We start from the raw sequence: 15,074 nt of genomic DNA on the forward strand, positions 1-15,074 counted from the left end.
GACAGAAGATCCCTGATTAAATAGGGATGTTAAGAATTTCAAAACCTCTGGGACAGGAGCAGTGATAGGGTCTAAGCCCTTGAGTTGAGCCCAGATAGCAAACCTCTTCCACTTACTGAGGTACAATTTGTTAGTGGTGGGTTTGTGGGCGAAGATAAAATGTGAACAACTTCTGGGTCTAGTGTGTGACTTCTAACTAAGGTTGGAAGTGGAGGAGCCAAGCTGTCAATTTCAGAGATTGAAGGGACTGATGCCAATGTCCCGACTGATGGATTAGCAAATCCGGGATCAGGTCTAAGGTCCACGGATCGTCCACTGCATGCTTTTTCAGGTAAGGAAACCATATCTGACGAGGCCAGTATGGGGCAATCAGAATCATTGAAGACCCTAGCTGAGAAGCTTTTTGAATAACTTTGGGAAGGAGTGGAATTGGAGGAAAAGCATAAAGCAACCCTGTTGGCCAAGGTTGTGCTAGAGCATCCATGGCTGGTACTTCCTGATGTGGAATCAAGGAGAAGAACCTTTGGCACTTGGTGTTTTGTGGAGTCGCAAATAGGTCGCAGCACGGCGTCCCCCATCTCTTGAAAACCTGGGCTGCTACTGTGCGGTTTAGAGACCATTCGTGAGGAGAGAGAATTGTCCTGCTTAATTTGTCCGCCAATACATTTGACTTTCCCGGGATGTGGGTCGCTACCAAGAAGCGGTTGGTAGCTACAGCCCATTCCCACACTCTCATGGCCTCTCTGCAAAGGGGATACGATCTGGTCCCTCCTTGTTTGTTCAGATACCAAACCACCGACATGTTGTCTGTGTGGATGGCGATGATGCCCTGAGGAAGGAACTTGTGTAAGGCCTGTAGGGATAGAAGTACAGCCCTCATCTCCAACACGTTGATGTGGAGAAGAGCTTCGTCCGGAAGCCAGGAGCCCTGAACTAGCCTGCCCAGACAATGCCCCCCCCACCCTATCTGGGAGGCATCTGTCGTCAGGGTAACCACTGGAGGGGGGGGAACAAAGGGTTTTCCCTGATCCAAGTTGGATGTCTGAAGCCACCAGCGAAGGTCCCTTTTGCATATTTCCGTAATCATGATGTGATGATTGAGGGGAAGATCTTGAAAGGACCATTGAGTTGATAAGAGCCACTGAAGAATCCTCATGTGTAACCTTGCTAGAGGAACTAAAAGTACCGTGGCAGACATTGAGCCTAGAACCTGTAGGACCATCCTGGCTGGGGCTTTGGATCTTGAGATCAGAGCTTGAACTTGGCCCTGTAAAGTTCGGATCCTTTCGGCAGGAAGAAAGACACGCATCAATCTTGAGTCTATCTCTGCTCCTATAAACTTTATGCGCTGAGAGGGCAGCAAGACAGACTTTGACCAATTGAATGTAATCCCTGGGGAAACACCCAGGGAGATGGTGGCTTTGAGGTTGTCCATAAGTAGATGCCTGGTGGTGGCAGTCAGGAGCCAGTCGTCGAGATAGGGAAACACTTGGAATCCAAGACTCCTCAGGTGAGCCGTCACTACTGCCAAACACTTGGTGAACACCCTGGGGGCTGTGGTGAGACCAAAGGGCAGAGCACAAAATTGGTAATGACTGGCTCCCAGGCTGAAGCGCAGATACCTTCTGGACGCCTGATGTATCGGTATGTGATAATAGGCGTCCTTGAGGTCTATGGAGCACATCCAAACATCCTTTTCCAACAACGGGAGAATGGATTGCAACGTGACCATTCGGAATTTGGATTTCGTGACGGATAGGTTCAGTCTGCTGAGATCCAATATTGGTCTCAGGTCCCCTGTCTTTTTGGCACTAAAAGAACCTGGAGTAATTTCCTGATCCGATCTGGTCTGTGGGGACCGGTTGGATGACTCCTTTTTCTAGCAGCTTTGAAGCTTCTGCGGCTGCTATTTCCCTTTGACTGGGTGGTGGGTCCGGGATTCTCTTGGACGGAGGGGGTGAGTATTTGAATGGGATGGTGTAACCTCTGGCAATTATCCGAAGCACCCATCTGTCCTGAGTGATTGACTCCCAGGCTTTTAGGTGCTTGGCAACACGACACCCGACTGGCTCCGGAGCAGCACAGCCGGGCAATCCCTCATGTCGTGGGAGGCTGAAGAGCCACGAAAGGACTCGCGGTCTCCAGAATTGCGGGCCCTCTGCCGCCTCTGGGACGGCGTCTCCCTGAAAAATTTCCCGCCTCTGCCTCTGGACGGGAATCTTCCTGCTGTTGGGAGAAAACTTGCGAGATTTTCGAACCACATTTTCCCTCCTTTGGCCTTGGGGTAAGGCCGAAGGAGTGGAATAACGGGCCCCTACGGCAGATAACGTTTTCCCTCTTGCTCACAGCGGGTAAGGGTGTCTTTCACCTTGGGTCCAAACAATGAGGACCCATCAAAGGGAGCGTCGGCGAATGAAGACTTGAAAGCCTCCGCAAACTGACACAAGCGGAGCCAGGCTTGTCTACGTAGAGCCACGCCTGTGCCTGCCGCTCTACCCGCCCCTTCGGCCGCATAGGAAATGAGCCTCATGGACGAGTTAGCAATTGACGTAAGGATAGCCAACTGAGAGCTAACGGACTGGGCTAGCTGCTCAGGTAGGTTACCCGAGAGGGAGTCTGACAACTCCTTGACCAGATCCCTCTGAAGCCTGGTAAAATGTGCCAAATAATTCAGAGACCTTAAGGTAAAGGCCGCTGAAGTCAGGGTGCGCTTCCCGTACCTATCCATACTCCTAGACTCCTTATTAGGAGGATGGATGGACGTTGAAGCCTCTGCCACGTCCTGTTGTGTAGCAGATGCCACCACCATGGCATCTACAGCCACGCCTTTAGTAAGGAACTCCTTCTCGGGGGAGCAGATAAGAATTTGTTTGGACGAGAAGGGACTGGTTCCACGGTATCCGGGTGTTCCACGCCTCGACAAACTAAATCCAGAAGCTCGTCAAGGGCGGAGACACCCAGGAGGCGGAGGGCTGAGCCCCAAAGGCCTTGAGGAGCACTGATTCGTCCGCAGAGGGGTTTGGACATCCAGCCGCCTCGTTGTTTGAGGATCTCTAAGATGTCTGCAAAGGAGACATCATCCGAGGATGACTTAGGGACCCCTCCGCATCATCCATATCCGTGTCCGATGTAATAGACTCGGGGAGTCCACGTGCTTCCTCTTGCACGATCTCTTCCTTGGGGTTCCTCTGAAGGCGACTCAAGAACCCTCAGGAGGAGGGAACCCCACAGGGGTAACCTCAGGCCTCGGGGCTCCGCTGGTTACGGACAGGGAACTGCCAAAGACCCAGTCTCCACGCCCAGGGAAGGTGCTGGTAGAACCGGAGAGATGGCAAGAGGATTTGGCCAAGGCACTCCTCATGGCCCAAAGCCGGACCCCAGAATCCTGGGAGAATCCGGTCTCGGGCCATGATGGTAGACAGAAGTCCCGCAGCGAAGCACCGAGAGGGAGGCTCGGAACCGAAAGCATAGGTCCCGAAACATCACCCTCGGGTCCAGCCAAGAAGTCCGCGTACCAAACTCGGACCGAGGGCCGGGTTGGAGTAAGGGTCGGAGCCGACCCTGAGATCTCCACCGGCTCCAAGAGCACCTGCTCCGGAGCCAAGCAGTCGGAGGAGGAATGGCAATGGGGTGGGTCATGGTCATCGGCTCCGAGGCCAACTGGGTCGGAACGAAACAAATTTTGGAAGACTGGGGACTGGAAAAGTCTTTGGAGCACCCTGTCTATATCAGAATCCGACATTCTCGAAGACCGAGAGGAAACAGAACGGGTTCGAAGACCTCTCCCTCGGCCCCAAGGGACTAGGGGACCGGCTCGAGGCGACTCGATGAGAATCGGCGCCGAGGCAACACACACCAGATTCCATCGGTGCCAAGGAGACTTCGGCCGAGGAGGAAGTGTCTGAGCGGGCGACCCTTGTCGGCTCCGAGAGCAGTGGAGCCGGCGAAGGTGACCCGCCTCGATGCCCCAGCCATCGGCTCCGAAGCCGAGGAGTCGATACTGGAGGCATCGAGGCAGACTGTTCGACCTCGGCTCAAGTCTTTGGAGCCGAAGGAGAGGCCTGCCTAGGTCTCTTGGCAGTCGGATCCGACGGACTGGTCGGAGCGAAGCCCTTTTCTTTTTGGCAGGAGTCGGAGAGGAAGACAAGGCTTCTTCAAAAGAGGGTTTAATCAAGCCTTTGAGAATCAATTTATTTTTCCTCTCCTGGAGGACCCTTGAGGAAAAAGCGTGACATACGCTGCATGACTCCTGCAAGTGCTTTGCCCCTAAACAATAAACACAAAGTAGATGGTCATCAGTAACAGACATCTTAAAAGCACATTTAGAACATTTTTTAAAGCCCGAAGGCCTATGGGGTTGAGACATGTTAATACACAAATCTAGTCACTCTGACAGGAAAGTACACTAAATTTTACTACTGATATAAAAGCTTACAGTAATAAATAATGCCAACTCTTCCTGTAAAAAGAACAGGTAACTCTAACCCAATTTGTACAATTATTAGAGACCCTGTAATTATAAATATTAACAGTTCGGGAAGGCCCTGGATGGGGGGGGGGCCGAAAACAAACTGAACCCAATCACACACAACAATTCCAAATCCAAATCGTACACAAAGTTAGCGATAGCTGTTAAAACAGCTTTTGTGAGCAAAAACAGCAAAAAACTGACAGAAAAGTTAGTTTAATAAACTACTTAGCCCAGCCAGCTCGAGACCACGTCTTCGCAGGGAAGCGGCAAACGAGATCTGGGGGACTGGTGGTGGTGCATCCTGGGATATAGTAAGCTCAGCCAATAAGAGACTTCGCTCTTTGGCATAAGCGTGCCGAGTCGGAGCCGAGGGATCGGCTCCGAACCCATCATTCAGAATGTAGGCGAGATAGGATCTCATAACATCCAACTCTACCTTTCCCTGTACTAACATTCTACTCTATTCATCTACTATGTTTGTTCATTAAAATGCATTTATGTTTTGCTTTTATTCCTTCGTTAGCCTGTACCAAGATTGTCACTGTCAAATGTTAAGTACATTTATGTTTTGCTTATGTTCTTTTATAGTATGTACCTATATATTTACTATAATGTACATTTATTTTCTTTTTTGGAGCTTTTCTCCCCGGGACTCCATTGAAAACGGGTTCTTCAATGGCCCAATGGACTATCCTGGTAAACCAACTGCAATAACTAAATAAATAAATAAAATGTACAATTAGTTTCACATCTTTTAGTGCTTTTCTCACATGGTCTAGGTTTAAATTCAACAAAACGTCTAATATTCTGGCCTTCCTATAAACAAATGATGGGGATTCACCTAAGATGTTAATCAGAAAAGGGTTTCCTATGACAATGTCCCAGTTTTCTTCAATAATATTTTTGATACTGTGATAATCTAAAGTGTATGTCAGGATGCAGCTATTTTTGCATTTGTTATTCTCTGTGGGATTACTTAAAATTTTTCTACTGGGGAGGTTGAGTGAAGGTGCTTCAGTCCTTTTCAGTTCTATAATGGTTTCCAGGATGTTTTTTAACATCTGACTTTCATAGCCTCTCACTAGAAAATCATTCTCTAAGTTGTTCAGGTTTCTCAAAAATGGTTCCATCTCTGTGGTAATTCGAGCTAATCTATAGCCTTGGAATTTCACTACATTATACATGGTTTTTGTAGGATGTATACTTTTACTGTAGAGTAATAAGTTAACCCTTGTTGGTTTTCTGAATAGATCAGTGGTGATTCTGTTATTGTTGGTGTCCTTGGAAATCTGCATATCTAAGAAAGTGGTTGAAGTACAACTATGCGAAGAGGTAAACTTCAGGAAGGGGGTTGTTTGATTGAGGTAAGTGATAAAAACCCAAGCTGCAAGGTGTCACCTTCCCACACAATGAAGATATCGTCAATAAAATGTGAATAGCATGTGATATGCTGCATGTAGTCTGTGTTGTTTAACATAAAGTCCTCCTCCCATTTTCCCAGGGCTATGTTAGCTATGCTGGAAGCCATGGCAGCTCCCATTGCTATACCAGTTTTTTGTTTGTAGTGTTTGCCATTGAAAGTAAAGAAATTGAAGTGCAGTATAAGACTAATGAGCTTGCTTAACTTTTGCAGTTGTGCCTGTGTACCCTGATTATGTTTCTTAAAAGACTCCATAGCTGCTGTTATACAGTAATTATGAAGGAGCACTGTGTACAAGGATTCCACATCAATAGTTACCAAAATACTGTCAGCTTTCACTGTAATGTTTTTTATTTTCTTCAAAAAATCCATTGAATCTCTTATGTATGACTTCTTCTTTTCTGCTAGAGGTTTCAGCAAGTAATCAAGGTAAATGGCTGTGGCTTCAGTAAGGGAACCTCCACTTGCTACCACAGGTCTATAAGGTGGGTCTTCTCTGTTCTTGTGTGGCTTTGGTATTCCAAAAAAGTAAGGTAAACGTGGGCATGGGCTCCATAAATAATTATAAAGATTTTCAGTGATAAGTTTTTCTTCCCATAATGTGGTGAGATTAGAGTTCCATAAATCATATGCCCTTTTTATGTCATCCATGGCAAATAACTCATAAAATCTGTTATCCTCCAGCATGTTCTCTATCTTTTGGTTGTAGCTAGTGGTATCAGTCACATATATACCTCCTCTCTTGTCTGCTTTCATTACATGCCTGGATTTATCATTGCCGAGCTCAAGCAATGCTTTTCTTTCTCCCTGTGTTAAGTTATAAATTTTTTTCTTTGGAGGTTTTTTAAGCAGTTTCCTGATATCCATCTCACATTTCACTTCGAAAGCAGCTAGTGTTTGATGTAGTGGTGGACAATAGCTGCTAGGCCTTTTTATAGTTTCATCAATAGGCTTATTTTCAGTGTCATTACTTTTGCCATGAAACTGTACCCTTAAGCTGAGCTTCCTCACAAACATTTTAAGGTCTATCAGTACTTGAGCAACCTCACTCCTGCAGCTTAGTACAAAAGTAAGTCCTTTGGACAACACACTTTTTTCCTCTTCAGTCAGTGCTTTAACAGAGTGGTTCCAGATAAGTTGAGCACCTGTTATTGTGGTACCTGTTGTTGTTGTTATTGTGGCTGTTTCCTCTGTCTGAGCCTGGGACCAGGGTTCTAGTCGGGGTTCCAGTCGGGATTGCCCAGGTATTGCATTTCCCCTCAACCCTGTCCACTGTTTGGTTCTCCTGTCTCCCTGGGAGTTTGTAGATAGAGTATGAGACCTCTGGAATTCCTCCTCTGCTTTCTGGAATCTCGGTGGGTTGTAGTAGTATTCCTCGCTGTGGCTGTGGTATGGGGGGACCTGATAAGAGGGACAAGCTCTGGGGCTCTGGTGGTGGTCGTCGTTCTTGTTCTGGTACTGGTGCTGGCTTTGGTATTGGTGTGGTGGTTGATGTCTGTGCTGTCAATATTGGTCTTCCTGAAGAAACTGGTCTCTGTGATGGTGCTGCTGCTCCTGGTAGCTGGATGTCTGTGGTCCCAGTTGTCCTGGTAGTCCTGTAATTCATCCTGTAGAACTCTCTGTCGGTTCTGGTTGCTGCTCTGGCTTATGTTCCTGTCCTGATCCTTCTGTGATGTCAAAGGATTCTGTGGAGTGTTGATAGCCAGAGGGGATTGGCATTGTGGGGAATGAGATGTTGGAGGGGCAGTCTCCTGGTGGTCCTGTATTGTACCCCTGTCTGGTTTTGTGCAAGGATCTCCCCTGGGAAAATCCCGTTGAGGTCTGCTGGCACGGTTATATTTTCCCTTATATCCCCTGTAATAACTAAAACCTTGTCTGTTGTTGGTTTTCCTGTTGTTGTTACTACTATTGTACCTCCTAGTAAGTCTCCCAGGATCATCTTTGTCCAGTTGATCTCATTTCATTTTATTAATCTTTCTTTCTTTAATGGACTTCTCATATCCTTTCACTCTTATTTTAAGTAGCTCAAATTTAGTATCTAGGTTATTGTGGTTTTCATTTTCCAATGTTGTTTTTAAAGATGTGATGTCAGCCTTTGTAGCTTCCTGCACACTAAGATTGTTCCTTACTAGCAGACGAATAAGTTTGTAGCTGGCATCCTCTAAAATATCTTCCCATTCCTTAGAAAATGAATCATCCATATTTTTCCACATTGGTCTTTTGTTCAATCTAAGTCCCCGGGGTAGTCTCTTCTTATCTAGGCTTTGTTGTAAATAAATGTGTTCCCAGTAGAGACCCTGCATGCGTTTCAATTGCTTTTCTAGTTTAGAAAAAGTCTCTGAATTCATATTTTCTAGGCTCATTCTTCACTGTCCATTTTCTGTATCCATTTTTATCTGATCTGCTAGATCAAGGGATATAAGGGAATATATAACCGTGCCAGCAGACTTCAACGGGATTTTCCCAGGGGAGATCCTCGCACAAAACCAGACAGGGGCACAATACAGGACTACCAGGAGACTGCCCCTCCAACATCTCATTCCCCACAATCCCAATCCCCTCTGGCTATCAACATTCCGCAGAAGCCTTTGACATCACAGAAGGATCAGGACAGGAACATAAGCCACAGCAGCAACCAGAACCGAAAGAGAGTTCTACAGGACGAATTACAAGACTACCAGGACAACCGGGACCACAGACAATCCAGCTACCAGGAGCAGCAGCACCATCACAGAGACCAGTTTCTTCAGGAAGACCAATATCGACAGCACAGACATCAACCACCACACCAATACCAAAGCCAGCACCAGTACCAGAACAAGAACGATGACCACCACCAGAGCCCCAGAGCTTGTCGATCTTACCAGGTCCCCCCATACCACAGCCACAGCGAGGAATACTACTACAACCCACCGAGATTCCAGAAAGCAGAGGAGGAATTCCAGAGGTCTCATTCTCTATCTACAAACTCCCAGGGAGACAGGAGAACCAAACAGTGGACTGGGTTGAGGGGAAATACAATACCTGGGCAATCCCGACTGGAACCCTGGTCCCAGACTCAGACAGAGGAAACAGCCACAATAACAGGTACAATAACAACAACAACAGGTACCACAATAACAGGTGCTCCACTTATCTGGAACCACTCTGTTAAAGCACTGACTGAAGAGGAAAAAAGTGTGTTGTTCAAAGGGCTTACTTTTGTACCAAGCTGCAGGAGTGAGGTTGCTCAAGTACTGATAGACCTTAAAATGTTTGTGCGGAAGCTCAACTTAAGGGTACAGTTTCATGGCAAAAGTAATGACACTGAAAATAAGCCTATTGATGAAACTATAAAAAGGCCTAGCAGCTATTGTCCACCACTACATCAAACACTAGCTGCTTTCGAAATGAAATGTGAGATGGATATCAGGAAACTGCTTAAAAAAAACCTCCAAAGAAAAAACTTTATAACTTAACACAGGGAGAAAGAAAAGCATTGCTTGAGTTAGGCAATGATAAATCCAGGCATGTAATGAAGGCAGACAAGGGAGGAGGTATACTTGTGACTGATACCACTAGCTACAACCAAAAGATAAAGAACATGCTGGAGGATAACAGATTTTATGAGTTATTTGCCATGGATGACATAAAAAGGGCATATGATTTATGGAACACTAATCTCACCACATTATGGGATGAAAAACTTATCACTGAAAATCTTTATAATTATTTATGGAGCCCATGCCCACGTTTACCTTACTTTTCTGGAATACCAAAGCCACACAAGAACAGAATAGACCCACCTTATAGACCGGTGGTAGCAAGTGGAGGTTCCCTTACTGAAGCCACAGCCATTTACCTTGATTACTTGCTGAAACCTCTAGCAGAAAAGAATAAGTCATACATAAGAGATTCAATGGATTTTTTGAAGAAAATAAAAAACATTACAGTGGAAGCTGACAGTATTTTGGTAACTATTGATATGGAATCCTTGTACACAGTGCTCCCTCATAATTACTGTATAACAGCAGCCATGGAGTCTTTTAAGAAACATAATCAGGGTACACAGGCGCAACTCCAAAAGTTAAGCAAGCTCATTAATCTTGTACTGGACTTCAATTTCTTTACTTTCAATGGCAAACACTACAAACAAAAAACTGGCATAGCAATGGGGGCTGCCATGGCTCCCAGTATACCTAACATAGCCCTGGGCAAATGGGAGGAGGACTTTGTGTTAAACAACACAGACTACATGCAGCATATCACATGCTATTTATGTTTTATTTACAATGTCTTTATTGTCTGGGAAGGTGACACTTTGCAGCTTGGAGATTTTATCACTTACCTCAATCAAACAACCCCCTTCCTGAAGTTTACCTCTTCCCATAGCTGTACTTCAACCACTTTCTTAGATATGCAGATTTCCAAGGACACCAACAATAACAGAATCACCACTGATCTATTCAGAAAACCAACAAGGGTTAACTTATTACTCCACAGTAAAAGTCTACATCCTACAAACAAGTATAATGTAATGAAATCCCAAGGCTATAGATTAGCTCGAATTTCCACAGAGATGGAACCATTTTTGAGAAACCTGAACAGCTTAGAGAATGATTTTCTAGTGAGAGGCTATGAAAGTCAGATGTTAAAAAACATCCTGGAACCCATTATAGAACTGAAAAGGACTGAAGCACCTTCACTCAACCTCCCCAGTAGAAAAATGTTAAGTAATCCCACAGAGAATAACAAATGCAAAAATAGCTACATCCTGACATACACTTTGGATTATCACAGTATAAAAAATATTATTGAAGAAAACTGGGACATTGTCACAGGAAACCCTTTTCTGATTAACATCTTAGGTGAAGCCCCATCATTTATTTATAGGAAGGCCAGGAATATTAGAAGTTTTGTTGAATTTAAACCTAGAACATGTGAGAAAAGCACTAAAAGATGTGAAACTAATTGTACATTTTGTATATTTATACAGCAAGGTAATAGTTTTTATTGCCCTTATTTAAAGAAGATCATTAAAACCAGTGCAGGGGGTGACTGTAGCACTAAAAAAGTAATTTACAGGTCACAGTGCAATGAATGTGATGCATTCTATGTGGTCAAGACTGTAAATAAACTCAAGCGAAGGATTTCATGTCATCTGTCAGAAATCCGCTCTGGATGTAAAAATAATGCACTAGCCAAACACCTTTCTCTTCATAAAAGACATGCAGGTTTTAAGTTCCAGATCCTGGATCGCATAAACATGGGTGATCTTGAAGGAGACATCCCGAATATTCTGGAGAAACATGAACTCATGTGGCAATTAAAGCTGAACTCTTTTAGAAACCTGGACTAAACTACTACTGTTCAATTAAAAGTGCACTGGAACTTAGAAAATTGCCACATTGTTTACATAACTAATTGTATTTTATTTTATTTTTTTTCTACAAATTGGTTTTGAATACCATTTTAAATCATTTGAAATTTAAGTGTATATTTTGTTTCCATCATCATACATATTTTTTTTTTTATTTTTATTTTTTTCTGGTTCTTTTTTCCACTTTATTCAAAGTTATGGTAATAACAATATTAACTAATTATACAATTACATAGGTTTTTAGGGTTCTTGTACACAGACCTGAAGAAGTCTAGAGGACAAAAGCGATCTTTGTTAACAATAGGTTATGAAAATGGAAACTGATTTTTACATGCAAAATGTATATGTATATATTTATATATAATTTTTGATCGCAAAATGAACTAAGGTTGATATATTTCCAGCCATGTAGTATATTGCCTTGTATAAAATCACAGACTTAATAATCTACTTAATAATTTGGTTAAATAAGATGTACCATTAAAGTACATCAGGGCTATATATTATTATTACAGCTACTAGGTAGGGCAGGACCAGCTCGAATGTCACACTGATGGGGGAAGGGATGTGAATTTAACATGTGTACCAATAACACTTTGTTTTACAGCACAATAAACCACTCCCATGCCTGATAAAAAGTGTATATATATATATTTAGAAAGCTTGTGAGGAAATTATTACTCTATTGTGGTTTTACTTGGATCACTTGTCTGTGTACTTAATAAAGGATTTTTGACTGGAAACAGACTGCCTGCCTTGCTTGGATTACTTTCGAATACTTAGTAATGCTGTAGAATTATATATTTTCTATTATTACTTTTTGACTTGACGAGTTTACATTCGCTACTTCTACTACTATTGTCTGATCTGATTAATATACAGTGATTAACTAGAAATATATGGACTGAAAATCTTCCACACAGAGAAGTTTCTTACACTGTTTTGTTTTTAGACCACTACACTTTAGTGGGTTGTTTTGAGACTTTGGGGATACCATGGAGACAAATCCAATTTATTCTGATTAAGTATAATCTAAGGCCAAGCTTACAAAAATACTGTATCCTCAGTACACAGCACTGAAATAGACAAAGACGCAGAAACAGATTCAATTTGTATGTGAGGGGCAGTGATGGAACCGTGTGCCACCACTGCTACTCAATGGTCTATTGACTGCATTTAGAGAAAGGTTTCTATTTGAAATTGAGCATTGCTAGTGTGACAATCAAATCAAATTATGATGCACTTTTGAACCACTGACAATGAGACATACAGTTGACTTTTGTATGCTGCTGTTCCCCATATTTATGGTTTAAAACAATCTTATGTCAAATGACTGATTTACACAAAAAAGCAGGATTTTAGGTATGCAGAATATTGCAAATTACCCATAATTCCCTGTATGAACACACTATCAAACTATACAACCTTGATTGAATGTACTTTAACTTAACCCTTAAAATTATTATTGCTCAAAAGGCTAACAACTTTGTACATTGTTTGGCCAAGAAGAAACACAAACTGCATAAACAGGCAATGCTTTCTGTTCTCAGTAATGTCCAAAACCTCAAAGTCCCTCTGAGGTGGCACAGTCTGTTTGGAGTTAAAGGTACTAAGGAACTTTAAAAAAGGTATTTAAGAACTCATCAATAAGGCCAGATAACATAAATGACCCAGCCAATCAAATTCTGTATCAGGAAGATAAGAGGCTTCCTGTCAGCCGAATTAACAAAACAGCAACAGTGCCTGCTTTGAAAAATATTCTCACTACTGAATGCTAACATTAGTTGTCTTCTGCCAGCTCACTGAGGTACTGCAACAGGACACACAGAAGGCTGGGATGTGACTTAGGTAACAATACCAGTACCTGCAATTTGTACTTCCAGTAAATACTGACTACTAAGCAAAGTAATAAAAGATGAAATGGAAAGTTGTTGATCATGTTTTTCCATAATTTGTCCCCAATTCTTGTCATAGCTTTCATGTGCATTTGCAGCACTCAGCATTTCCTGTCACTCCAAGTCATCAAGATCTCTGTTTTATGCCTTTATTACCTAAACAGACTTACCCACAATATCCACAATCATTTTTTTAGTTTTGGAAGCAGAGACTGCCATACCATTTTTCACAACTGTAGTTGAAGGTCATGAAACAGAAGTGAGTCATGGTGGTATTCCCTGCTGTGTTCTCAGCCATGACTCTCGCAGAAAACACAGCAGTGTCACCGATAGAGTTGAGGAATTTTCCCAGAATTAAATGCCCCATTACTCCATATAAATCACCTTGTGTCTAAACTAAAACATTCCATTTGCCTACTGGGACCAGCTTAGTAAACAAAAAGTAAATACATTTATTTAATACAAGATTGAAACCTTCTTTCTGATGTCTGATTTACCTTTGAGTATTTTGTCTCTGTTTTGTATTGCTTATAGTTAATTTCATTGAGTACGTTTTCAAATATCTGTACAAATTATGCATGCATGCTGTTAAATGCAATTAAACTGACATAGAAAATATAGGTTATAACTCACGTTTAAACAATCAGTACTGCAGAGAGTAAAAGTGCAGTGCAAGTACACCGTTTCTGAAGTGGTAAATTTGAAGAGCTTGATGTAAAAGTAAACGACGTGTGCAACTCCATTTAAGTCAAAATGTACACCAGGAGATCCAGGTATTGGGCAGCTGTAAATTGAAAAATAAAAATATGGTAAAATCAGCATGAGCAACAGACATTTAAACACTTCTAATATCTTCTATAGATGATTAATATTCCTAATAGAAATTATGATGATCACCCTGGTAAAATAACCTAAAGAATAAAAATATTTTTATGTAACAATTTACTCTGGTGTAGTATATCAACAAAAACAACCAGTCGCATAAAAGATCAAATACATTGGCATGTATAAGGCAGGTAAAAATGTGAGATTGATTTTTTCCAAGTGTTCTTGTTATTACAAAATTATAAAAGTTCAGATATGGCTAAAGTTCACATTTTCCTTTATGCTTGCAATATCCCCCTGTGCCTATTCAGTGCAGTTTAGAATCTATTACATTTTGTGCACCCAACCTATAATGAGTTTATTTTAGTTACATGATTCTTTAAATGAAGAACAAACATCATTTTTTTTCTCATTATTCATTCTCCTTCTATCATAATCATCTTGTTTTATTTATTAAATATTAATTTTCAGTGAAGTCTAAGCCAGTGTTAACAACAATTGCAACAATTTAGCTGTCGGGAGTTGGCTTAGCAGATTGCTGTGATCTACTGGTGCAAGGTTTGATTCTCTCAGCATCCGTTAACAACTGTGTGACTCTGAGCAAGTCATGTAACCAGACACTGCTCCTGGGCTCAGTCTGAAAAAGGTCCATGCAGTTCAGTGCTCTACCCTGGAAAACAAATACAAATAAATGACATTTATACATTTGGGATATCTTAATACCCAATATGATTTTCAGCATTTTCTAGGTATTGCAAGGTTTGGGCCATTATTATTAAATGCCCATCATTTAATTAATTTCTCATTTTGAACATGCTGCTCATTTGCCTTGGTCATAACCAAAAAGGAATTTTAGACCAGTTTCCTTAACCAGTTATCAAATACATAAACTGATGTATTTTTATTATAGTAATTTCCCTTATTCATTCTTAAGGGAAATGTCCTAACGTATGTTCGTCAAACCAAACAACCACCCATTGACCTACCCATACTCTTGTCTACAATGTTTGTTTTTATGAGGGTTACACTGGTATCATGAAAAGTTGGATAGGCTAATCTTTGCTATCCCCAACAAAAGTCTCAGCTCCTCCTGTGGTCAGGAAC

General features: G+C 42.2%; 1 protein-coding gene across 1 annotated transcript in view; it reads right to left on the reverse strand.

Moving 5' to 3' along the window:
• Window positions 1–15,074, reverse strand: part of LOC122816615 (pancreatic secretory granule membrane major glycoprotein GP2-like) — a 501,830-nt gene that overhangs the window by 148,107 nt on the left and 338,649 nt on the right. The window contains exon 7 of the mRNA XM_044089528.1: window positions 13,779–13,929. Coding sequence (XP_043945463.1) covers window positions 13,779–13,929 — 151 coding nt within the window. The remainder of the gene's footprint in view (window positions 1–13,778; window positions 13,930–15,074) is intronic.

The sequence above is a fragment of the Protopterus annectens genome, chromosome 1.part1, assembly GCF_019279795.1.
Source record: "Protopterus annectens isolate FY-2018-M chromosome 1.part1, PAN1.0, whole genome shotgun sequence".
In the NCBI taxonomy this organism is placed as follows: Eukaryota; Metazoa; Chordata; order Ceratodontiformes; family Protopteridae; genus Protopterus; species Protopterus annectens.